Below are 25,679 nucleotides of genomic sequence, written 5' to 3' on the forward strand. Positions count from 1 at the left end.
GGTCAGGGAAATGCAGCAGGAACCTGGGAAGGACCACAGCCACCCCTGGCAAAACCTTGCCTTGTATTTTCTTGTGCTTACCAGTGTCCCTGGCTCAGGGCTGAGCACACAGTAGGTACTTTCTAGACAAAACTAAACTCATTCAAGGAATTGCCTAAAACCCATTTTGCTACAAGATGGCTCAGGACAAGTATACGTCCATGAGAAGACATTATAAAAACACATTTGATTTTAAACGTAAATCCACGTCCTTCTTCCTTAGCACCTCTCTGTTTGCTGGCCCTGCTCTAGTAATAAAATCGGGAGTAATCATCTTTTTCAATTTGCAAAATGTTTCCCCAATTACTATCTCTGCTGAGCCTCCACACAACCTTCAAAGTACTAACTCTTTGTTGTCCAGAGGTATCAGAACCATGGGCCCAGCCAACACTGACTAACAGTCCAGCAAGTGAGTCCCCATCAGTTTCCTCATTTAAAATCTTCATTTCATAGACGGATTCAAAGAGGGCATGTCATCTGCCCAAAATCCACTTCACCAGGCTGAAGCCAGGTCTCTGGGCCCTGGATTCTGTACCCCCCAACGGAGACCCCTGATGACCTTGGGGAAACTTCTAGTTAAACTGGGGCTGACCAGCCTGGGCCTGAGCATCCTTGGCCAGAGTAGCCCAGAGTGTTGACCAGAGGTGCCTCCTCGTGATTCCAGGGCCCAGCGTGCTGCGGGCGGGAGGTGGGATGGGCTGCAGGTTCAGTATCCACTCAAACAGCCTGGTGTTGGGGTGGGGGACGGGGGGACAGCCCCCAGCCTCCCAGCAGTTGTGGGGAACACAGAAATAGAGCTACAAACCTGAGAGAGGAAACAGGATCCTCTGGCATCCATGGCAAGCACAACCTCCTGGGTTGTGCCTGTGGACCTGAAATTTCTTTCCTTTAAGTGCCATCTTCTGGAGGCATGGCCCCTACCAACCTGATCCCAGAGCCCAGGATTTCCGTCCTCCTGTTTCTGGCAGCCAAGTGAAGGAGTGGCCATTCTAACCTATGCTTGGAATTCACCTCTCCTTCCCCTCTCCCACCTCACCTGCCTGTCCCTCCACATTCTGGTCACTCAGTTACTCACATATATTTTCACCACTGTTGCCGGGCACTGGAGGTCCACAGGTGAATGATGATCATTCCCTGACCCAGAGGAGAGGCGTGCATGCTCTGGTGGGGGAAGTGCACACGGGACCACACCCTTGCAGGCTGGCCAGCAGCAATCAGTCACGGTCAGGGAGAGGCACAGGGGTCACCAGGGGACACCTGGCCCAGATCAGCAGCTCAGAGAGGGCTTCCTGGGAAGACCTGCCCAGGCTGAATTTTAGAATATTAGTAGGAGTCTGTCACAAGAAGAGGCTTTGGGGCAGTGCAAGCTCCACAGGATAAGGATTTTTGTCTGATTTAGTATCCAGTACCTAGAACAGTGCTTGGTTACATAGTAGCTGCTCAATAAACATGTCCTGAATTTTTTAAAAAACAGGAAGGGAAGGAAGGAGGGAAGAAGGGAGGGAGGGAAGAATAGAGAGAGAGAAAGAGTGAATGAGTCTAGGGTGGGTGTGTAAAATAACTTGATGTATTCTGGGAACTGAAAGTGCAGTGGTTCTAGGCTGCTGTAGTTTAGGGAGTGGGCTGAACTGGGGGATCGGCCTTGTCTAATCTTACTGTTGGTGGTGTCCATTTCTTATTTCCTTATGGGTCCCAGAGCTACTCTGGGGATGGGATCACTTTTTCCTCTCGTTCCCAGCAGCCCCTGGTCCTTTGAGTGTTAATGTGCACACAGGTATTGAATCTGCGCTGGGTGCTGGAGACACAGATGACACTGAGTTAGTCCTGCACACACAACCCCCCTCCTTCCCCACAGGGGGAGACAGAGAATAAACAATGGGCAGAATGAATGGGGAGCTCTGTGGAGGTTCACGCAAAATGAGACCAAGCAGAGGGATAGAGGGATGGGTTTTGCTCCAGGAGTGAAAAGCAGAGAGCTTTTCGTGGAAGAAGAGGCATTGGAAGAAATGTTAGCCTTAAAGAATGATCAAAGAAGTGGGTTGGGTGGGAGGTACCCGAGGCAGAGAGACTGGGCCAGAAGATGTGGTCAGGGAAGGTAGGGATTTAGGGGAGCCAATGGGAAAGGTAGCCTTGGGGAAGGGATGGGGGACCTGGGCTAAGTGAAGAGAGAAAGATTTCTCCCAAATTTCCAAGGGCAGATCTGGCAAGTTAGTCCCTTGGCTTCTCCACAGAAACGGAGCCATTCTGGGGCAGGGTGTTTGGACTTGCTTCTGATCTGACTGCATTTTGGATCATTGTGCCAGCAACTGCACAACTACTAGTTAGGGCTGCTGAATGGTCCTGCTTCCTGGGAACCATCAACTCTCCTCTCTCCAGCAGGCTGGGAGGCTAAGGCACCCTCCCTTCTTCCTCTGCCTGGGCCCTCCCACTATCTTTTTTAGCTCCATCATGAACATACCAACATTTTGTGTCAAGCCCCAGCAAAGGGAAGACAGCAGGGACAGAGTGCCTGGTACAGCATGGGTCCCGAATGCATGCCACACTTGCTCTGGAAGGAGGTGCTGGTCCTTTTTTCAGGGTCAGCGGTGGGGAGAGAAAACTATAGAAAATTCTTAGTGTCATTGAACTTCAGACTCTCAAGAGATATTAAAGGTCCTCCTTTCCCATTTGACAGATGAGGAAAATGCACAAACAGATGTCTGTGCTGCAGCCCTGATGTTGACAGAGCATGGCCAGCTTGGAAGAGACTGCAGTGTAGTAGGGCCAGAGAAGGGCAGTGTTTTCCTTTAGCCAGGACCTAACCCACACTCATGATACTCATAATTTGTGGGCCTTGCAGACCCAAGATGAGTCAGGCTTCTTGTGAGTCAGTCTGTTGACAAGCCATTCCTGGCTGTTCCTAGCCCATCAAAAATAGAAGTCCAGGGGAAGGGTAGGAACAGGCCAATTTAATTACTGTGGGCTCGAAGGTACCTTAGGTTAGCCCTATTAAATTAAACTGCCTGGGGGAAAAAATAACTGTAATTATTTCCTTCTCTCCCCTATCGTTGTATTTCAACTCCCTCCCAACCTCCATGCTTCTCTCATTCACAAAACAACCTTAAACTAGGAGCTAGCACACAGACCAGAGACTAGGGTTCAGTGTTTCCCTTTTTCTGCCCCTTTCCCTGTGAGCTCTGGGTTCCCATAGAGAACGGAGTGCGTCGAGAGGCGTCCGCAGGGCCTGGCTGTATTCTAATTTAGGGAGGCTGTTACACCGAGTACAACATTATTTCAAAAATATACCCAGAGTCTCCTTCCTAAACCAGTGCAGATCCGTTTGCAGCGGGTATTTCTTTTAAAAGCCCCTTTTCTCTCTTTGACAGATCAAAATAAGCAAACTTTAATGGTAGTGAATTATTCTTTATTTTGTTGAAATCTAGTTCTGAGTTTTCCTACTTGAAACGTGTTTTCCCTAGGACACTGACCTATCCTTTAATTGTTTGGTGCGAGGCATGTTAGGGGGAGGGGCGTTACTTGTTTATTGGAACAGCGCAGTTAAAAAAAAAAAATCAACCTAGGCTAACAGTTTCAAGGCTCCCCTAAAGATGTATCCAAACAGGCAGCCAATCAGCGCTTACACAGCTTTTTCTGCTTGACTCTTTTAAAGAGACAGTGCCGACACTATTTTATCACATTTAAAGAGAACCGCGCTCTGAAAACAGTCTGAAAATGGGGGAGTCTTCCCGTTTGGCTGGTTTCTGGTCTTAAGAGTCTCTAATGAGGGACAATCAGTGTGTCCTAGGGGTTCTCAGCGTGGGCAAAAAGGAGTCAGCAGCAAATAGCTGGGTCACTCTGCCAGCCCCCCTCAATTTCCCATTGTACACCTGGGTCACTGACAATGGGAGCTTCCCCTCCCCCCAAGCCTGACTCTCGTCCCCTACTCCCCAATATAGCTCCATTTATTTGAAGTTTGCAGATTTCTGTGGCGCGTATTCTGCGTCGCGGGGGATCCAGGTGACGCCCCCCTGCCCTGGAATGGCACTGTCTCTCGCGGAGAAGCCGAGGGGCTAACTTGCTAGGGGTAGGCAGACCTTGGAAATCTGGGAGCAGTCACTCTCCCTTCTTTTAGTCCAAGTCCTCTGTCCCTTCCCTCAGGCTCCCCAAAGCAGGCCAAGGGCCATTTTCGCGCGGCTCCACTTTGGGGTTTTCCAAAGTATTTTAATGATCTAGTAAAGGAACAGCCGCGCGCCTCGGCGCTGGCTCGAGCCGCCCAGCTCGCAGCGTGGAGCCCCGAGCCCGGCGCTCCGAAGCCAGACTGGGCGAGACGGAAGACCGGGGGCGGGGCGGCCGAGGTGGGGGTGGGTGGGAGTCTGGGGAGGGGGTCGGGGTCGGAGCCCAGGGAACGGGCAGGCGAGGGGGAGGGGGAGATAAGGGCTGGGCTGGCGCGGGCTGCGGCGGGGGGGAGGTGAGGGGCAGATAAGGGAGAGGGACGTGGCGGGAGGGAGCCCGCCGCGCTCCGCTCAGGGGTCCGCGCCCCCTCCCCTCCGACTATGCCGCAGCGCCGCCCCCACTCCTGGCCCCCAGTGGTCCAAGCCGCGGAGACCGCGGGTGGGACCCCCTCCTCGAGGGGGCCGGGAGACCAGAGCTCCCCGGTCCTGATTCATGTCCCCTCCCCACATCTACAGAAAAAAGAAGCTCGCGCCCCCGGACACCCCCGGTTCGCCGCAGGAGCAGGGGCAGCGGCTCCTTGGAGGCGGCCGCAGCGGAAAGTGCAGCGGCCGGGCGCTGACAGGGCGTCCCTCCCGGGCCGCCCCGGGCCCGCCCCCGCGCGCCGATTGGCGGAAGCGCCTATCAATCTTGGGACGTTGACGCCCGCTTCGCTCCCTCGCCCGGGTAGCCACGTTCGGTTGAGCTCCAAGTAGACCAGCGGCAGCGGCGGCGGCAGCGGTGCCGGAGGCGCAGAGGGCGGCGCAGGCGGAGCCGGGCGGGCGGGCGGGCGCGCGAGCGAGCCAGCGGGCAGCCGAGCCGGCGGGCGAGCGGCGGCGGCGGCACCGGCACCGCAGGCCGAGCCGGCGCGGGAGGAGTTCCAGGGCGATGGGGCCGCGGCCGGGGCTGACGCTTTGACAGCTGGAAAGAGCGCGGAGCCAGCGCCTGGGGGGGAGGGAGGGGAGCGCGGCGAGGAGAGCGCGAGCGAGTGAGCGAGCGAGCGCCGGGGAGGGGACCGGGAGCGAGGGGGCAGCTCGGGAGCAGCCGAAGCGGTAGCGGCGGCGGCGGCGGCGGCAAGGCTCGGCGCTCTCTTCTCTGCAAACCATGTTTGCCAAAGGCAAAGGCTCGGCGGTGCCCTCGGACGGGCAGGCTCGGGAAAAGTAAGCCCTATTTTCCAAGTGGCGGCCGTGCCGCCGCCGGGCTGCGGGCGGGCGGTGGGAGGCAGGTGGGCGGCTGGGGGCTGCTGCGCTCCCGGCCCCGGCGCAGCCTGCCTGGCCCCTTACCGAGGCCGCTGCGGGCGGCGTGGGAGAGCCCATTGTTGGGAGCCGGCGGAGGTTGGGGTGTCGGGGGGCGCCGCCGGGGGAGGGGGTACCTGGTGGCCGCCGGGCGTGCCGGGTTCGGAGGCCCGCGCTGAGGGGTGGGCGAGGTCCCGCGAGCGAGCCTGGGCGCCCGCCTCAGCCGGGGCGCTCGCCGCGGTGGCCACACTTTGCCCACCGGGCGCGGGCAGGGGGCGCGTGGCTTCTGCAGCCCCGAAGGCTCCTTTTGTCCGCCCGCGGCGTGAGGAGTGCGTGCCGGGGGCTTTGTTCGGCCGGGAGCACTATCCCTTCACTGCCCTCGGCCCCGCCGCCAGCCTCGCGCCCTCCGGGGCGCTGGGCTGGGCAGGGACGGCGGCCCCGACTTGGCCCTAGGCTTAGGGGACAGTTGTTTGGGGGGAGATGGTGACAGTGGCGCTTTGCTGCCCTCTCCAGAGCGCGCTGAGCACCCCGGAGTCCAGGACTGAGTCTCCCTGGACCTTCACACCTGGGGAGAGAAGCCAGGAGCAGGTCGAGAAAACGAACGAGGCTTTGGAGTCGGGTGGCTTGCGAGTTTGAGAGACCTAAGTGGGTTTGGCCCCAGCGCTACTTGGAAGTACAAGTTCGGGGCTGCTCTCCAGCTCCCAAGGCTTGAAGTAATGCCTCTACTGGTACCCACCCTCTAACTGCTCACACCTGCGGCCCGAGGCAGGGCCGAGCTAGCCGCTCACCTCTGGTCGGGGCCACAATGGGACGGCGCAGACAGGGCTGGAAGCCGGCTGGCAAGGTCCAGGGGCGAGCGTCCGGTGTGATCTGACGCCTTCCCTCTTTCTCTGCTCTCTACCCACTTTCTAGGTTAGCTTTATATGTCTACGAATATTTACTGCACGTCGGAGCACAGAAATCTGCACAGACCTTCTTGTCGGAGGTGAGTGAAACTCCCCCCATCATCCAGTTTCTTGACACCCCTTTCTTTCCAGTATTCTTAGAGCCTTTGTTTTCTGGAGCAGCCACTGTGGCCACCATTTTGAATTTTTATCACCTTTTGGCATTTATTGTTAGTTGGTCTTCACAGCCTTTTGGCTCCAGGAAGCCCCCTGCTCACTCCTTCCCTTTGCTCCTCTAAGCTGTCTCTGCTCTCTCCTTTCCAGATTCGATGGGAAAAAAACATCACATTGGGAGAACCGCCTGGGTTTTTGCACTCGTGGTGGTGGTAAGTTTGTGATAGTTGTATGTGTGTGTGTGTGCGTGTGTTTTGTTCTGAGCCTTGGGGTCCAAGTAAACAAAGATGAGAGGTCTGGAGCAGGCCCCCCATGCGTTGGCCCTCAGTGTTGCACAGAGCAGGGCACCTCTGGGCCCTCAGATCAGGACTGGCAAAGGAAGAAAAGAGCAGAAGAGGCTGGTGCCTAAAGTTTTTGCCTCCTCTTTCCGCTCCTGTTGAGAACCTACTAAATCCTGCCTGGTGTTTGGATAGAAAGTCCTTACACGTTTACATCTCACTCTGGGGCAGGGGCTTGAAAAAAAACCTGGAAGGGTTTTTGTCAATTCTGCATGCTGCTTTAATTAGAGGGAGTGGGGGTGGGGCGGGGTGAGGTGGAAGGGATACCAGGTCTGTTTTACAACTGGCTTGTCCCTTCCTTTTTCTCCAATGAGCTCAAAACCTTGAGAGAAAATCTATGGGGGCCTTTTCCAGGCACCCTGAGAAAAAGCAAGAAGGGGCTGCCACTTCTTTTAAAGATACTGATTCAGACTGACTGGACCTCTCCCCTCCCCCCAAACATCCCTAAAACCGCCAAGTTTCATTTTACTGAGGCCCTGGCAGAGTGCCTGTAGTTGATGGTTGGGGGCTCTCTCTCGTCTGTGACCCTCTCCCAGGCCCCTGGGCCCTGCCTGAGTGGGACTACCACAGGTTTGCAGCCCACAGGAGGGAGGCTGAGGGTCAGCGGGAGCGAGTTGCTGTAAGGACGTAAGACTTGGGTGTTTTGTGGGACCGATTGGTGGAGTCTTTGACATCCTTTTTCAAAAGGAAAAGAGAGCAGAATGGCTTTTGATATTTTGGTGGAGTTCAGGAAGACAGAGTGCCCTGTCTTGGGATCTTAGTGCGTCTACCTGGCCGCTGGCTCTGGTTACTGTTTCAAGTGTCTTTGAAATGCAGGGGGATGAAGTGTCTGTTCTAACTTGCACAGAGAAAATGAGTTTTTTAATTACTTCTGCCAACCTCAGAACTGCCTGAGTTGGAGGCATTTGGTGTGACGTAAGGATTCTACCTGTAGGAGTGGGTGGTAGATTTTCTGTGGTTGTTTCTGGAGAAGAGTGTGTGGTTGGGGTTGGCGAGTCTGACCATTGTGGATTTTGCAGAAACTAAGGCAGATGAGTAAAAGTCATTCAGAAGGGGCTGGGGAGTTTGTAGTGTTAGGAATCTTTAGTGTGTGGAGAAAGTAGTTAAATGTGTGCAGCTTCAGTGGACAGAAAGGAATGTTCTTGAGCCTCTCTCTGCAGCTAGTCGAAGTCCATGATTTTCCTCTTCTATCCATAATCCCCCCCAAACTTCTCCAGCCTTATCTCAGCCCCAGGAACTAGAGTCTGTGGTGCTGGGCTCAGGCAGCGGTGGCTCTGCGATTTGACACCAAGCAAATGACCACGGCTTTAAGGATGGGAGGACTCGGTGGAGCTGATCTGAAGCGGGCCAGGCCGCGTTATTCACACACCTGGAGTGAGGTGCTTGTCTGATAACTGGAGGAGCTGGCAGCTGTGATGGTTTTTTCCTGTGCTGGCTGTTTGTGATGGGGACGGGAGCACTGGTCTGGGAGTCAGACTTCCACTCCAGTGCTCATTTTACTCTTCAAGCAGGTTCCCATCCCTCGGCTTAGGCTCCTGACCTGGAGAGGGTTCCTAAGGCCCTTTGTTAATATCAGTGACTGCCTTGTGTTTGAGTAGGGTTTTAGTGGTTGACAAAGGACTTGTATGTCTTTCCTCACGTAATACAAAGTGTTGGGGTGACCATACAAAATTGTGGAGGGGGATGAGGCAGGGAAATCTAGCCTCCCTCCCTCCATTTTTGCTGGACAGGTGGACAGGTGCCTGAGGAGGGCACTTGATTTCAACATGAAAGGACAAGATACCTGGTCATCCATAACCTTGCCTTTGGCTAATTGATATATGTTCTTTGGTGGGTGGGGGAGGAATGGTTCTTGTGTAAGAATACCTTGGGGGAGGGCCTGGATGGGAGTGGGGTGAGGTGGCAGGGTTGGGGGTGTGGGCTGTGGGATTAAGGACTTGTAGGTTCTCCTTTATTGCCAGAGTCACCCAGATTGCTGCACGTATGAATCATTGTCCTGATGTTGACAATTTAACCTTTTTATGAAAAGCGGCCATTTGGGGTGGGGGTAGGGGGAATAAATGGAGCACAGACGAGACAGGCATGGATTCTCATCCAGATTTCTTCCTGTCCCATCTGGGCATCTGTGAGTGGGTTGTACTTAACTGCCCCAACTTTGGTTGCCCCATATATAAAGCGGATAAAATCACCTACCTTACAGCACTGTGGTAGTTACAGCCGTGTCATGGGTGTGAGGCATCCCACACATGGTAGATGCCTGATAGAGGAAAACTATTACTCGTATTCCAAATAACGGGCTGTCAGAAGAGGTTGGGTCCATTTTGTTTTCTAGGCTGAGTTTGCCTAGTGAAGGCTGGACTGGTGGGATTGAGCTTTGGGGAGACCTGATGCTGTTAGCACCATGCATTGTACACTTGCCATTGGGCGCACAAGTAATAATTAGTAACCTGATCTTATTTTATTTTTCGACTTGCAGTGTATTTTGGGACCTTTACTGTGCAGCTCCTGAAAGGCGAGACACTTGTGAACATTCAAGTGAAGCAAAAGCCTTTCATGATTACGTGAGTAACAAATTTTTAATCCTGGCAATAATTATAGGGTTGGATAGCTCTAACTTCTTTAGTACCAAAAGCAAATACACAGCAGTTGGCAGTGGTCTTTGTTTTCTCCTTGCCTTTCTTTCTGTTCTCCCCACCTCCCTGCTGCCCTCGCCCCATACCCTCTTCTAGCAGCGTTCTGACTTGGTGAACGGTATTTCATGATGTTGTAATTATGCAAAAGAGCATAGATACCTATCTGGAGAATTAAATGGCCTTGTGCAGGGTTCAACCATGTGGGGTTTATGTTCTGGTTGGGTAGTCAGCTAGGAGGGGACTGAGCCTCGTTCATGCTGATTTATGAAGTTGACCATAGCCAAGAAAAGTAAAAGGCAAATATGAAACTTGTGCTTTGGAGTAGGAGTGCTTGAGAATTTGGTGAATTGGATTCTTGCATTACTTTCCAGGGAGTGATCTTTCAAATTATGTTTTGGGGTGTGTGTATGTTTTTGGTGCTGGGGGGGGTTCATGTTATGTCCACTGAGAGGGTGTATACTTTGAGGTCCTTGGCTGGTCCGTGATCCAGTGTTCCAAATGTTCTTATGAAGATAGTTTCATCACATTGTAATGCTTTCTACCCTATCATTCGCTCTCTACCTGAATGGGTTTCTTAAGATTTGTGAAACACTTACAAGAGAGATATCTGCCACATGTCCATTTCCCATTGTGATCCCCTTAAAAAAAATTGGACTCCAGCTGGGTTGGAGTCAGACTTAAGATTGATGAAACAGGTTAGGATCTGGGGGAGATGCAGAGGGAAATGAATGTCTGAAGATCTTCCCAGCCTCCTTCCAGTCTTTGCTTTCTGGTGGCCTTGTAGAAGGTTAAGTGTGTGTGTACCTGTATGTGTGTGCGCAGTGCACATTAGAGGTACTTGATTTGATCTTGCATGTCTGCATGAGGTAAGGAGGAATGGTTCCCAAGTTCTAGGGCATGGAAGTTGGTTTTTTGAATGTCATCAGGGCCCACCCACTTGGTCAGGCTGTCTATATCCCCTGCATGCAGCTTGCAACTGGCCTAGGAGACCAGAACCCATTTGGTTGAATTTCATAAAGTGGTCAAATCCCATGCCATGAATATCTTTATGGTGAAAATTTCTCCTTGTAAGACGAGGTGTTAGAGACTCAGCTGGAGGCTCACTGGTTCTGGGAATATTCACTGTGTTGAAATTTTGCTATGACTGTAAAGTTAATATCCTTGGAGTGGAATGCTGAGGAAATTGACCAATTCCTGTGCCCTCTTCAGGGCTGAAAAAGAGAAGCTGGTGAATGGTACTTACGGCCTGGTAAACTTTTGGTAGTAAAAGGTGAGAGGACTGGTTCACTTGTGATGTGGTTCTTCTGGGAAAATCTGTGGTGACGATCATAGGGTTTCCTGAGCTGGAGGCTGGGGGAGGAGGCTAAGAGGTACATTAGCCATGTAAAAATAGTTTGGTGAATTTGACCTTTTTATCTAGTAAAAATTGTGTGTGTTTTAACTTAAGGACGGCCAATTCCTGTGTGGCCTGTATTCGACTGCTATGCAAATGATTTCATTTTAGAGTGGGGAGGATGGGTGGATGTGCCTATTTCAAGCCACTTTCTTTCTTTTTCTTTTCTTTCTTTTTTTTTTTTTTTAGTTAAAAATTTTTTTTAAACGGAGATGCTGGGGATTGAACTCAGGACCTTATACATGCTAAGCACGCGCTCTACCACTAAGCTATACCCACCCTCCTCAAGTCACTTTCTTGATGTAAGATGTCTTTGCTGTCTTTCAGAGAAGTTAATGGTTTTTAACTAAGTTTAGCACTCTAGTAAATAACGTGAGACTGGCAATTGGTAGTTTGATCTACCATCTTGAAACAGTCTGGTGGCAGTGAATGTTTGCATGGGTTTGCTTTCAATAATCTGTTAGGAATGGCAGCAGAATTGTGTGATAGATTGTTGAGGTTGGTGTAGACATTTAGAAGATGCTACCAAGAGCTGAAGCCACAGTGATTGAGGCCCAGGATTCACAGATTTGGGGATTGAAACCCTTTCTCCTGGATTGGGATCCTCTTGGTGTCTTGTGGCCTGGGAGTCAGTTCCCGTGAGAGGAGGGTGGAGTGATGATGAATGGGGACAGGAAGGAGTTAAGCGGTGGCACTGAGTTGTAGGAGTGGCAGAGAAGCAATTGGAAAATTAAAAAATACTTAAGAAAATGAAGACAAGGAATCCTCCAACCTTCATGCGTTCTCTCCATTCCCATGGCTGCCATCTAGTGAGCCCTCATTCCTTCTGACTGGAGTGAGTTACTGCTCTGTGCCTCTTTCTGAACTACCTTCCTCTTGTCTGGAACAAATGCCTCTCTTACCTGTTCACATCCTATCCATTTTTTAACTTCTCCTTCATGAGGACTTTGATGATAGTTTGCTGCACACTCTGATCGCTCCTTCATCTCAGTGTCTGTACAGACCACCTATTCAGAGCCTTTGTTGGTGCAGCTTTCCATGTGCTGGGCCCCTGTGCTGAGTGCTAGGTTCAGTCTCTCATTTCAGGCTGCCAGTGGCCCTGAGAGAGAAGGCATGTGTTTACTCCACTTTGCAGATGAAGAAGCTGAGGCACAGAGAGGTAATCATAGCTGATAAGAATTAGAATCCAAACAGGTCCAGAATCTTTGCTCCTAACACTGCCGAGACCTGGCCCCATAGGTGCCTGGCAAATGTCACCTGTTTGCACCCATTCCAGCTAACTTCTCATTCAGATTTGTCTTTCTAACCACAGCTTATTAATTTTTTCCATGCCAGATGCCATTCATCTACAGAGCTATTCATTTCTGTAGCTCCCATAATACCTTGCACGTAGTAGGCACACACGCTAGTTGAATGGATTAAGGAATTATGGGTAAGAAAAAAATAATTTGGGATCAGTGAGTAACCTGCTCAGGAATAGTCAGTGGACTGTTGGAAGATGTTCTTGCAGTGACTTCATTTTTGCTGGGTCATCTTGAGCCAGGTGATTTTAATGTGGGTTAACTAATTACCTCAAATCCGTTATAGAAGGTAAAATGGAGTATAAATAAAAGTGCAGTAACTGGCCTTCTGTTTTCCATCAAGGAGATTCATAGATTCTCATGATTTGTCTGTACTGCTCAGGTACCCGCCATGCCTTGGTGGGTAGTAAGTAGTGAGTGCATGTCGGGGGTGGATGAGGAGGGACTCCCAAGGGGCTGGGAAGGACCTTGTCCAGGAAGATCTTGGTCTCAGCTCTCCTAGGGAAATTAATTTGTATTCCTGGGTCAGGGGTCAGGTGATCTCAAAGGTGTCTCTCTGGTCCAAGCCAGGCTTTAGGGTCTGGAATGAACCAGGTGACTCAGTGGGGAGAGGTTTAAATTTCTTTGATTTGGTGAGTTTTTATTTGAGTCACAGTCCATTCTCCCCCACACACCTGGCAGCTTCAGTTTGCTTGGCTCATTGTGTGTAAGCCCCAGGGCCCTGATGTTGACCACACACGATGCTGAGCATTGTGGGGTTCAGTACCCGGAATGGACTTTCTGAGAAATTGGTTTGCCTTACATCAGAAGAGCCCTGAGGCCATGGGAGGAGGCTCACAGGGCCCCTACCTGTGGTTTCCTTGCTGTTACCCTCTGGCTGGAGCAGTGGTTCTCAGAGTGCTGATGAAGCCCTTGGGTCCCATTGTCTGCCTTCTCTTAGATGCCGATGTCTGTCTGGTCTTGGCCTTCCATGGAGTGGACACTCCCAACTACCAGCCCAGTGGCCTCTGAGTTGAAGGTGTTGGAGAGCAGTGATGCTTATGTTGCTGTACTTCTCATAGCACTTTTTCAATACATGATTGTGGTTGGGTTTTAGTATTGAACCTCATCCCCATTTTGCAGATGAGGAAACTGGGGCCTGGAGTTTAGGTGGCTTGTCCGAGGGCATGTGGCCAGGAGGTGGCAGAGCTGGGACTAGACCCTGGTCTTTCAGATTCCGCCTCTCAGCTTTTGACAGCCCTCATTTGATACAGAACTTCTGTAAAACAGGGGAAGGTATTTGCATTTGATCCAAAGTGTGTCCATATATAGTCACTGAAGAAATGAATTTAGCAGAGAATTAAACTGAAGCCCCTGAGAAGTGAATTTCAGAGTCACTGGCAGAGGTGGGACCTGAGTCCCAGGAAGGGAGTTTGCTATGGTGTGGTGGCTCTTTCGGCAGGGAAGTTGTGATAAACGCTATGGCCTTTCTTCCCAGAAAACACACATGTCCCCCCAAGGGAGACTTTGTACATGATTTCAAGAGGTTCATGGGCTGCTATCCCAAGCCCCTCTGGGATCTCCAGGGAAGAACTTGGGGTTTGTGGTGAATGTGGAGTCCCATGGCTTTGGTGAGTCTTGAGCTTCAGTTTCCCTACTCTGAAGACCTGAGGTCCCTTTCAGCTCAATCTCAAGCCAGTGGGGTTGGCTCCCTTTACCCCTGGCTCCCCCCAGCAGGCCTCTGCTGACCCCCGTCCACCCCTAGCTCTGAGCCTGTGTCTCCAGGTGGGTTGGTTCAAGTTAGAGAGTGCCCCAGAGTCCTGGGTGGCATGGACGGGAGCCGAAGTATTTGTGGCTCTGTGGCAAGGGTCCAGCGTCCTTGGTGGGTTTGAAATAGCAAAGTGATATTTGAGAGGGCTCGCCTTGGATGTGCTGAGCTGAGACTCCTGCCAGGCGGGGAACGTCCATGCCTGCCAGAACCCTTTGGGGGCAGGGGCCTGTGAGGTTGGGGCATGGGCAGGAGCAGGAGGAGGAGGCCACAGACGGGCTCCGAGTAGCTAGGGGCGTGCTCTCCCCCGCGATAAGCCAGCCCAGCTATCTGCCCAGAGGTCCTGGCAAGTTCACAGCGTTGCCTTTGGCTGTGACCCTTGGCACTCTTGTGTAGCAGATTATAAAAACAAAACACACACACAGTTGTTTCTTTCCTCATTCGCCTTGGAGCCCAGACTGTGTGTTACAGTCTTTCTTTGGACTCCCACCCTGTTTGCTGCAGTTCCTCTTAACCCCAGAGGCTGCCAGACTCATCCATCGGTCGCTAATTAAACACTCAATGAGTAACTGGGATTGCGTTTTGCCAGAGCCTGGGCAGTGTGGTGGCCACCTTAATGGGTTTCAAGTGGCGGCGAGACCCCAAATTGCAAATCCTTGCCCTTTATTTCAAGGCGGGAGGTGGGGCGGGGAGAATAGTGGGGACCCAAACAAAGTTTTTGGCAGTGGTCACTTCATTTGAACTCCAAGACCAGCCGTGTGCTCCAGCCTGTGCATAATGCCATCTTTGTTAGCTAAGCATTTGCAAACTTGGACCAAGAGTTAGCTGTGTGCCAGCCACCACTCTGAGGGAGCCGGGAGACTCCCAGGTCTCTCTGCAGCGTCCCTTAGGCCGTCTTGATTTTCTAAGGGAAGCAGGTTCTCTCGTGGGGACCTCAGGCCAGCGCTGCCTCACCTTATTCCCTCGACCTCCCCAACTCTGGGTGAGTGTGTGTATTAGCTTAAGAGGGAGCAGTGGAAGGGAGGTGTGTGTGCTTGAGGGCCTGTCAGCCAAGATAACAGAAATGTTACACTAGCTGTAGCCTTTATAATAGTATCTAGGGCTTAGAGTATTTAGAAAAATTAATCTTTTTTAGCTTGGTAATAATTCTGACCACGGCACAAGTGCATTAGACGATTCACATAAACTTCTTTAATACATGTTGCTGGGAGCTTACAGCAAATAGATAATAAAGATTGTTTGTTTTCGATTCACCAGGGTAATGGGGTTTTCTCTAGCCTTGGCAAGATGAGTTTTAGGAATGTTTCTCTCCTGTGTTACGCTTTTTCCCCCTCTGGGCCCTTGAGTCCTCTGGATTTTTGAAGGGTTTGGACCCTGACTGGTGGCCAAGACACCTGAGTTCCAGTCCCCACGTTGTCATTTTCTGGCAGGGCGGACTTTTTTATCCTCGATTTCCCCTTTGTAGAATGGGGAAATGGTGATTGCTTTGTGGGATTGTTGTGAGGGTTAAGTGGGGTTATATATGTCAAATGGTTGTCTCTCTATGGCCACTGCTTGAGAAACTTCTTAACTTTCCCATTACAGCCCTAAAATTTTCCCCTAGACCTTTTAATATGATGGAAATAACAGCATATTTCTCTGGGAGAGCCAGTTAACCCTAGGGAACTGGACGTTTGAATTTCCCAGTGATGCCCTCTGGTGCCTGGGCTCCTCTGATGTGTCATGGAGTCCTCCCCTCGATACTAGCGTCTGGTCTCACACCCATACCCCTACCAGGGGCAGAGCAGGTGCTCCTGCCACAGGCTGGCATTGATAAAAGCTCCCCTGAGATGCCTCTGCCCCTTATCTGTGTTGGACAGAGTGGTCCTGTCCTGCTCCTGTGTGTGGCTACCGCATAGCTAAAGGGGAAGAGCTTGCAACCTGGCAGGAGCAGAAACCTGGATTCAAATTTTGGCTTCACACCCCTTGTTAGCTGAGGGGGGGGTCTTCACTTCTCAAAGTCCATTCTCTTGCCTGTGGGGTGGACACAAGGGTTGTCCTTACTCAGCCCACCGTGGGTGTGGCATGAGAAAGGCGTGGAGAACTGTCCAGGGAAGGTTAGTTGTTCTGCACAATGCTGGGTAAATGCTTGCAGTGGTGACCAGGCTTGAAAGCCCCACAGTCAGGGTCTTGCCTTTGTCCTCTTTGGTACATATGTTGCCCTGGTCAGCCTTGAGTCTCGCTTTTGGTTGGAGCAAGGAGTTCCAAAAAAGGGCCTTAAGGAGAAGGTGAGCTTGGGAAGGGATATGTCGGCCATTGTAGGTCCACGCCAAGCTGCTTCTGGGCACATGGGCTGCCATCTCTTTTGACTTCCTGGAGTGAGCCTAAGGCCTTAGTCAACTGGCCACCAGACCAGGAGCAGAAGACGCTGACAAGTTTCAAGGTGTTGATTCAGTCTGATTACTGAGTGCCTGCTCCACTCAGTGTCTAGTGGAAGAGACAGATGCAGCCCAGGATGTGATAAGTGCTGAGAAAGACTTGTTCTTTGGAGAGACCAGGGTGCAGAGCATCATGACAGGTGGTGGGAGTAGGTAAAGAGCCCTGCCCCCGAGCGGTGTCCAGGAAGGGTGTTGAGTGTAGGATGGGTAGATAGCAGGGTTATAGGTAATAGAACTGGAGGTCACCTAGTCATCTTACCAGGAGGTAAACTGAGACCTGGAGAGGAAAGATGCCCTCCCTGAGGTCATCAGTAGGACTCAAACCTGTAAACCGTATTAGGGTCCAGGGCCTTATCTTACGCCCTGTGCTGCCTTGCTGCACTTACAAGCTGTGCAAACGTGGGCACCTTAATTAACCTCTCTGTGCCTCAGTTTCCTCAGGTGGAAAATGAGGTTAATAAAGCACATCTGCCTCGTGTGGTTGTCACAGGGATTAAATGAGCTTATGTGGGCGTGTGTGTGCACACACGCACACATGATATGTAGTCTGCCTGGCACAGCACAGGGGCCATATAAATGTGTGCTGTCGTTCTTACTGTGTCACTTCAGGCCCAGTATGAGTCCTGGCTTTGTGGTAGCCAACAGGGGAGCAGCAGCAGAACGCTGCTGGTGTGAGAGATGTGTGCCTGTGACCTGTGAGCCACCTGTTGGTTGATCACTACCCTGGATCCCTGGTTTTGAATTCATCTTCTCCAAGCATCCTTGGGTAATTGGGGATGAGGGTTCACACGTGCAGCGTTTGAACCATCCCCGCTGCTCTTGCGAGGATGCACTGGTGACGCGTGGATCCTCCTGGCTAGCACCAGCCTGTGTAGTTCAGTCAGTGTCCACTTTCTCCTCTCGTAGTCAGTTCCTGTGCCCAAGGAATCTGGAACTCCTCAAGCTGCCTCTCACCCTCCTCTGGGGTCCCTGTTTGGTATCTGAGATGGGTTTTTTGCTCCCCTACCAACCAGCCCTGCCATAAAGCAGATGCCAGCCTGGAATGTGGCTGCTCCACCAGGCCTTCCAGGACCACCCCCAGGGGGACACCCACCTTTTCTTCTCCCTGCTGCCCCCCAGGAACTCTGTAGCTTTTACTCGTTTCCTGCTTGCTCCCTGGAAGGAGAGTGATTGAGGTCAAGGTTGCATTTCTCCCCTCCCCTCTTCTAAATTGAAAGCTCTTGATGGCAGGAGCCCATATCATCACCCCTTTTCTGCTGCCCCTGCTCCTGCGGCCTGCTGCAGAGTTTTGTGTAAATCCTGAGGGTGGTGAGCTAGGCTCCCAGTCTGGAGGAGTGAGAAGGGTCTGATCCCTGCCCAGGGATCAAGCATGTTAAGTACATGTTTTAAGGGAGATGGACAAGTGACGAATGGTAGCACGTTGTTTTGCAAACTGAGTTGTAACCCATTAGTGCCTCGTGAAATCAACTTAGTGGGTCATGACTGGCAATTACAAAAAAAGAAACTGTATGGCGCAGAGTAAACATATGCATTGTTTCGGGAAACTTCTGTTTTCAGCGGTTTATGGGTGTCTATAGATAAACATGTGCCCCGGGTTTTGTATATAAAATTTGCCTAATTGTGGGCCTCATTCTAAACTTTGAAAGCTACTGGCCCAGAAAGGGCCGAAGTTGAATCATGGGTCCTGCAGGTTGTGTGACTCTGGCCAAGTGTCAAGCGATTTCTGACCTTGGTTTCCTGATTTGTAATAAGGAGTCATTTCCACCTCCGAGGGTTCTCTAGAGAATTGATTCCCTGCTTTGCTTCCAGTGGGGCCTGGAGGTTCCTGGGCACCTCTGCCTTTGGTGTTTGCTGCCGTGTTCTCAGTGCATCGAGCCTGTGGGAGGTGCACGGCAGACGCTTGCTGAGTGCTGCACAAGCAGTGGCTCCCACTTGAAGTCTGCTGCTTGTCCCTGCTGGGGGGCCAAGGCAGCTCCTCCTGCCTGTCTGCAGTTGAGGTGGGGGTCCCTGGCCCCCTGTTAAGGTGTTGTCTGAACATCTGCAGAGCTCAGACTCTAGCCACGACAAGAATCTCAGGAATAGGTCTCAGGGCATCTTTTCTGACCCAGGTTGGCCCAGCCTCCCAAATTCCCTGTCCCCTCCTGGTGACAGCTGTTTGCACAGCTCTGAGGCGGGCTTTGTGTCCGGCGTTCTTTGTGTATTTGGGTGAAGCTCCTGACATTTCACTTCTGTTTTACAGTCCTCTGACCTTAAGAAGCACAGCTACTCCCTGGGGCCCCTGTCTGAGGCTTTCCTCTGATCCTTCTCTCCCAGTCACAAAAGGCTGTTTGAGAGAGCTGTCTCTGGGGTGGCAGACCTCCCTCTGCCGGGATGCTAGCTGCAGCTTTATGAGCTCTTGGGATGGCCAGAGTGTGGCTTTGCTGACTGGTGCAGGACAGGTCTGCAGTTGGCTGGGGGGCAGTAATTCCTGGGTGCCTGTTGCATGCATGTCCTGTACTGGTTAGTAATGGGAATAAAGCAGTGTTGTGGACAGCACGTGGGACTTGGACTTGGATGGTCGGGGTTCAAGTTCTGATTCTTTTGGGTGGCCTTGGGTAAGTCATTTGGCCCCTCGGAGCCTTGATTTGTTCGTCTGTGATATGAAGTGATATGAAATAAAAGCTTGGCTTTTTTTCTGCCTCTCAAGCTTTTTTTTGAAGCTAGGTGCGAACATATAAAATTGGTTTATAAGTTGTGGTCTGTTTCAGATGTGAACAGATCATCAAATCATAGAACATGTATCAAAAAAGAGCCTCTCAGTTTACAGATGGGTAAACTGAGGCCTGAAATAGGGTGGTAACACAGCAGGTCGTGGCCATGTGGAGGGCCTCTGGCCTGAGAAAACCTCCACTTGGGAGGTTGGTGCCTGGGTCTGTGCCTGTGCCACCCAGTGGGAATTCTGCTGCTTTCCTTCTGGGGATGCTGTGTTCTTCCCAGGGCACCACCCGACCCCGCCGCCTGTGCTGAGGGGCAGACGACCCAGCAGGCAGGCCTGGTGCTGGCGTGTGCACAGCCGCTGTCTTCTGGCTGTCTTTTAGAAGCCTTCCAGCAGCAAGTGTTGTCCTCTCTCTGGAGGCCCTTCCTCTTGGCAGCGCCCACTCGTGTTACACGAGGCCATTCTGGCCACAGCTCTGGGCGCAGGTTTCGAGGCAAGTCCCAGGCTGCGGAGCTGCTTCAAACAGGGGTTTTACAGCAGGACGGGGAATTTCAGCCACCACGTTACCTCCGAATTGGCCAATTGATGGTTTCAGCAGAGCATTTCAGCATCGGGGAAGCCAATACAATTTGAGTTAGTTGTGATGGCTGCCACTTTAAATACCACGGTCAGTTTCTGTCAGCGAGCTAATGCGCAGAGGAGGGAATTGCAGAAAACCTGATCACCAGAGCTCCAGTCGATGCTGACCCCAAGCTACGGAAAATGAACTTAAATCTAGTTGGCTGTCGCCACATGCTGTCTTTGGCATTATTTTGCTAGCAGCTTCTTTGTCAAAGGGAACTTGAAGAGAAGAGGGGGTGCAAATCACCATGTTTGGCTGTGGCCCCCAGGATTTTAGGGAATGGCAAACTTTCACGGGGGCTGAAGCGCTGGAAGTTGGGGTGGTGGTGTCTTGGTGAGGGGTGAGTTATTCAACTACAGCGTTGTGGTTTAATAATGATGAATCTCTCCTTTAACAAAGGAAACTAGTGTTTAGTGAGCACTTACTATGTGTCAGGGTTTTTAAAATTTATTTTTATTTTTTTAAATTGAAGTACTGTGAGGTACAATGTGTCAATTTCTGGTGTACAGCACAATTTCCCAGTCATGCATATACATACATATATTTGTTTTCGTATTCTTTTCGTTAAAGGTTATTACAAGATATTGAACATAGGTCTCTGTGCGATACAGCAGAGACTTTGTTTCAGAATCTGTTTTTATATATAGTGGCTAACGTTTGTAAATCTCAAACTCCCAAATTTATCCCTTCCCACCCCCTTTCCCCAGTAACCATGAAATTGTTTACTATGTCTGCGAGTCTGTTTCTGTTTTGTAGATGAGTTCATAGTGTCCTTTTCTTTCTTTCTTTTTTTTTTTTTTTGCATTCCACATATGAGTGGTATCATATGGTATTTTTCTTTCTTTCTGGCTTGCTTCACTTGAAATGGTGTCAGGGTTTTTTTTGAAAAGTGTTCTTATTCAATTCTCACCCTATTCAGACAACATAGGAGACAGGATAGTCTTCCCAGTTCATGAAGGAAGAACTGATAACAATGAACAACGTTTGAATGCTAACTGTATGCTGGGTACCTTTCTGAGTGCTTTAGGTTTTATCTCATGTTGTACTCAAAGCAGTCCTGTGGGTTAAGTTCTTTTTTATTCCTATTTTGTAGCAAGGGAAACTGAGGCCCTAGAAGGCTTGAGGAGTGTTGAAGGTGGACTTAAACTAAAGTTCTACCAGGCTGCCTCCCTAAAAATTAATACCAGATTTGGCATCTTTGCTGCTTATGTCTTTGGTGATCCACTGCCCAGCCCTGGGACTGGCAGGACTAGGTGGGAGTGGGTCCTGAGAGGGACGGACAAGCTGAAGCCCTGTCTGTGGGTTGAATGATTCCTTACTGGTGTTATGCTTCCCAAGGGGAGAGGGGACTGGGCTGTTTTTCAGTGACATCGCCTGGGAAGAAGACATCTTCCTTTGAGCTCATTTATCTTAAGGAAGAGTTTCCCTATCTCTTCACTTTGAAGGCCCCTGTTATTAATCCCCTGCAACCCTCTGAGGACTCCGTGCTTGAATATATTCTATTTACAAATAGATTGCATACATTGAGTCACTGTTAATTTTAATGAAGAAACAGGAAAAACAAGAACTGTATAGTTGCTGATTAGAGCCTCTCTCATCTGCTCAGTGGAACCACCATGAGCACACCAGGTTGATAGAAATCTAATCAACAGAAAACGTTGGGAATTTAGGGGTTCATTTTAGTTGAGGCAGACCTAGTTTTTGTTGAGTTAAAAAAAGAAAAAAATCAGCCATGCTCCAGCATCCCTGAAGTTTTTGAGAGACCTGGTTGGAATCCTCAGGCTAGGAATCTCTGACTTAACATCTGGACTTCCCCCATTGACTTAGCAATGTAGGTGGCTCCTTCTAGTGTGTTCTAGGATGGCCAGGATGGGTCTTTGAGGAAGGAAGTCCCTCACCTTCTCCCCTGGGAGTCAGGAGGGTCAGAGTTCTCTCTAGGTCACCTACCAAAGTGCAGGCAGTGTGCGCAAAGTTTTCCTGTGAGAGAAAACACGAGTTGGAGGATGGACACCACAGGAGCAGGCTCTTGGGTGGGCAGCTCCCTTCTCCGGAGGATGCTCCAGAGCCCCCCTCCCTACACACTTGCAGAAGGCGCAAGTACCATATTCCCTCCTGTTCTGAGCTGGCATCGAGTGAAGGAGATGGGTCACTGGACAGTGAGTCCAGAAATCATCTTTCTCAACCAAGCTTCCCCACTTATTAGCTCTAACCTTTGACTGGCCATTGTCTTCTTTCTGGGCCTCAATTTCCTCATTTGTAGCACGGGGACAGGGAGGGATACAAAGGCGATTTCTGAAGCAGTGGGGACCAGCATTTATGCACACTTACCCTGGGCTGGGCGTATCATTTAGTCCCTGTACCTCTACAAGGCTGAGGCTCTTTTTACCCTGGTAACTCTTGGGATGAGGAAACCAAGGCTCTGAGAAGTGAAGTCATTAGCCTTGGTTATGAAGTCATAAGGGAGCAGGATGTGAACCCAGGGCTGCCCCATTCCTAGCCTTTGAACCACACTGTTATTTTAATAAACTTTTGGATGGCTTTGAGAGATGAGGGACCTTGGGGGGAAAATGTACCTAGAAAGAATTGGTTCATTTCCGTAGAAACCTGTAAACATGTGTCTTTAAAAAAAAAAAAAAGATGTCAGTGACAGTTTGCTTCCCAGTGAGATGAATGCAGATAAACCTATTTTGACTGTTAACTTATTTTGTTGCTTAAAAGCCAGTGACATGTAGCGTTGAATTTATTTTTCTTCACAGCGTTTAAGTGTTTGCCACTTCTTGAGTGACGTGTGTGAATTTGGGAATTGCCTGTACTTTGGGGATCAAGGCCGCTGCTCTTGCTTGAGGATTTTGCCTTAAGAGGGTCGACTTGTGGGAGGGTTTGTGTGGGCACAGGCTGGAGCCCAGAAGTGGCTTGCTGGCCGATTACATCCCTGATTGTCAGGGTGGTGCTGGAGCCCGAGCTCGCCCTGAAGTTGGGGTCACGGTGGAGAGTGGATCGCAGGAGTCTCTGTGACTGGAAGCCTAAATATTTATTCTGTTCTGTCCCTAATGAAAACAAATTGTCAACAGTTGTTCAGTAACTGACTAAATTAAAATCTGTAATTAGTCAATTAGATTAAAGAGTTGGCACAACCTGATTGTATCATGCTGGTTAGGTTATTAAGAGAAAGGGTGTGATTTTTAATTACTGAATGCTAATTTTGACAGTTTCAAATAGAAACAGACATGTTTTTCCCCCCTTTCCCTAATTCTGAATGGTTTGGAAAGTAAAGACATTCAATGTGTAAATTATGTTTTTTTTTTTTTTTTGAAGGAAAATAATCCGAGAAGGCCCTTCTGCAGAGTTAGGAGGATTTTAGTTAAGAGGCTGCATTGGATTTGGTTGAAAGGGTTAGTTGGAAATCCTTCCTTTTTTTGAAGGAAGGATGGCCTGGCATTTGGCAGCTTTGCCTTTGCTTTAAATGAGAAGTTGGATTTCACATTCAGGCAATTCAGTCATTGAGTCAGAGTTCTTTTTAGTGTCTGCCCCAGTCTCTCACCTCCAGGGGTTTTTCTGACCGACACCCTGGAGGTGAGAGGGAATAGGAGACAATCTGGTGAGGACACTACTGTGGGTGTGAAGCACAGCAGGACCTCAGAGACATAGCACATGTGTTAACATCGGACTTATATAAAGTATTTTCTTATATACTGAGCAACCCAGTGTAGGGGACAAGTGGAATGAAAGTTCTTACTGTGCTGCATTACAGCTGAAGAAAGTTGAGAGCTGGGGCAGGAGGTGCCCAGGTGTGGAGGGTCAGCACGGAAAGGGGCTGGGGTTGGAGGTAGGGGGAGAGATGCCAGCAGGCAGGCACAGAGAGAGTTGTTAGGTAGGAGTTGCGGGTACACAAGCACCAGAGAGGACAGGAACTTCTTGCTGGGGAGGAAGATGGGATCAGGAAGCAGGGCTCATTCATGGATTTGGGGGTGTAGAAAGCCAGGCGGAGAGTTTAGGATGAATTGGGTAGGCCAGTTTGAAAATGAAGCAAGTCCTTCTTCCCATTTTTTTTTTTTTTTTTCCTGAGGGATGCTGTGTTGTTGCCTCCCCTGCAGAGGCTGGAATATGCTGGAATTTGGGTTGTGAGCAGCCTTGGAACTGGGAGTGAGATCTGAGCTGCGTCTAGCCATAGCCCCCAGCACATGGCCTGGATTGCCTCATCTGCAGAGGGGCCCTCCCATCTCCCCCACCTCCTCCGTAGCTCCTGGAAGCCCATGACGTGGTCCCACTCTGTAAGCTGTAAGGTGCTAGGCTTCTATTATGCAGAATTTCAAGCCTTAGAAGAGGTCCAGGGGCCATTGCAGAAAGGCCACCCAGCCCTTGTTTCTCCTTCTCCAAGTCCTGGTGGCTGTGAGAGGTTGACCTCAGCCACTAGGCTGTTGGCTGCTCGTGGCCTGTTGGGCATCCTCCCTGTCTTGGGGAAAGATGCCCTAAGCCCTGTGCCTCCAGGAACCACACAAATGGCGTCCTTGATGAAGCACAGGCCCTGCTTTCTTCTGGCTGGGTTTTCCATGATCCCTTTTAGAAGCACCAGTTAAAATGGCCTCTTTTAAGAACCAGTTTTCAAGATTTAGTATTAAAGCTGTTCGTGCTCTAGAATGAGTCTTTTTTTTTTTTTTAAGGAGGCAGTTTTGCTTTTTTTGTCTGAGGTGGGAGGGGTGCTGGGAACCAAGGTGCAGAGAACCAAGTGAAGCAGCCTGGGTTCTGATCCCCACCAGGGCCTTTACCACAGTGTAACCTGTACTAGTTGCTTCACTAATCTGAGCCTCAGTGTCCTCATCTGTGAAATGTAGCTTACACTCAACTTGCAATACTGTTTTGAGGCAATGATGCAGAGCACCTTAGAAGATGCCCAGTAAATATTTCTGGAATGCCAGAATGAGAGGCTCAAAGGTAGCCAGTGTTTTTGGGAAGGTGTTCCTGCTTAGGGAGCTGTACTGGGTATGTTTAGACACAGGAGTAAATGAGGGGAGCAGAATAAAAAAGCAGGAAATATTTACAAGTGGTGGATTGGTGTGTGTTCTGAATTTGGAATTTCTCTTTCAGAGTCAGGATCCACAGCCAAGGTTAAAGAGGTGGCGTGCATGCGTGCACGTGGGTGTGTATGTGTGTATGGGGGTGGGTAGTGGCAAGTAGAAGAAAGGAAGTGACAGTGCTGGGAGAGAGTTTATTTGAAAAGCTTCCCACTGATAGATTTGTAGCTCTGGGTAAAAAGGGAAGCTTGTAAAACTTGATTCATTTTCTTCCTGAAGTCTGTTTTTGGTGGGGAACAGGGGTAAGGACACAGCTTCCAAGTGCTTTTAAGTTAGAAGTGTTTGTGTGTCTGCAGTGCACGCCATGTACAGGGCCAGAGCCCTGTTCTCACCCCTGCTCCCTGCCCCCAAACCATCTTTCCTTTCCCAGAACAGAGTGCTCTGGTCTCATCTAGGGATGAGCTAGGGCTTCCTGCACTCGAGATGACTTCCTACTTCCTTCCTGGCCTGTGCCGTCCAGAGCACATCGAGTTTGCTCTCTTCATTGGATTAGGGAACACGCCCTCCCCCATCCCTGCCCAGGCCTGCTCTGGAGACACGGATAGGCCGCTGAGGTGACCACTGGCCTGTGAGGAGCTAGAATGTGTCCTAATTGTAGGTCCATGTGAGCTGTTCTGGAGTGAGAAGCTCCTGCTTCCCAGGAGAGCACTGCAAAAATGAAAGGTGGTCAGTAAGGAGAGTTGAGGAAGTCGTCGACCTTGTATGTTGGTAGGAGGGAAAAAAGAGAGTATTTTGAAATGTTTCTGCATTTGAAAATGAAAATTATGGCTGTGTATTTCTGTTGTTAGGGTGAAGTGTGAACCTGAGACTTAGCTACCAAATGTTGCCAGGCTGTATTTAAGGAAAGGAAGGGCCAGGCTTCCTACATCAGGGCCTTTGCACAGGCTGTTCTGACTGCTGGAGCACATCCCTCCGTTCTTTCTCCCCTGGGGGAACCCTAT

At 50.4% G+C, this 25,679-nt stretch overlaps 1 protein-coding gene and 1 long non-coding RNA gene across 5 annotated transcripts in view; one reads left to right on the forward strand and one right to left on the reverse strand.

The window, feature by feature from the left end:
- Window positions 1-4,874: 4,874 nt before the first annotated feature.
- SSBP3 (single stranded DNA binding protein 3) overlaps window positions 4,875-25,679 on the forward strand; it is a 158,020-nt gene continuing 137,215 nt past the window's right edge. For 2 of the 4 annotated variants that reach the window (XM_072974387.1, XM_072974389.1), the window contains exons 1-4: window positions 4,878-5,387; window positions 6,375-6,447; window positions 6,671-6,732; window positions 9,335-9,419. In XM_072974387.1, the coding sequence (XP_072830488.1) occupies window positions 5,332-5,387; window positions 6,375-6,447; window positions 6,671-6,732; window positions 9,335-9,419 (276 nt within the window). In that variant the 5' untranslated portion in view covers window positions 4,878-5,331. Of the gene's footprint in view, window positions 5,388-6,374; window positions 6,448-6,670; window positions 6,733-9,334; window positions 9,420-25,679 lie in introns of all 4 variants that reach the window. The other 2 variants (XM_072974386.1, XM_072974388.1) reach the window with 2 other exon arrangements.
- Window positions 21,190-22,046, reverse strand: LOC140700913 (uncharacterized). The gene is made up of 2 exons (XR_012079670.1): window positions 21,995-22,046; window positions 21,190-21,643 (listed from the first exon to the last, which is right to left on the reverse strand). It is a non-coding gene; the product is annotated as an uncharacterized lncRNA (long non-coding RNA).

The sequence above is a fragment of the Vicugna pacos genome, chromosome 13, assembly GCF_048564905.1.
Source record: "Vicugna pacos chromosome 13, VicPac4, whole genome shotgun sequence".
Classification (NCBI taxonomy): Eukaryota; Metazoa; Chordata; class Mammalia; order Artiodactyla; family Camelidae; genus Vicugna; species Vicugna pacos.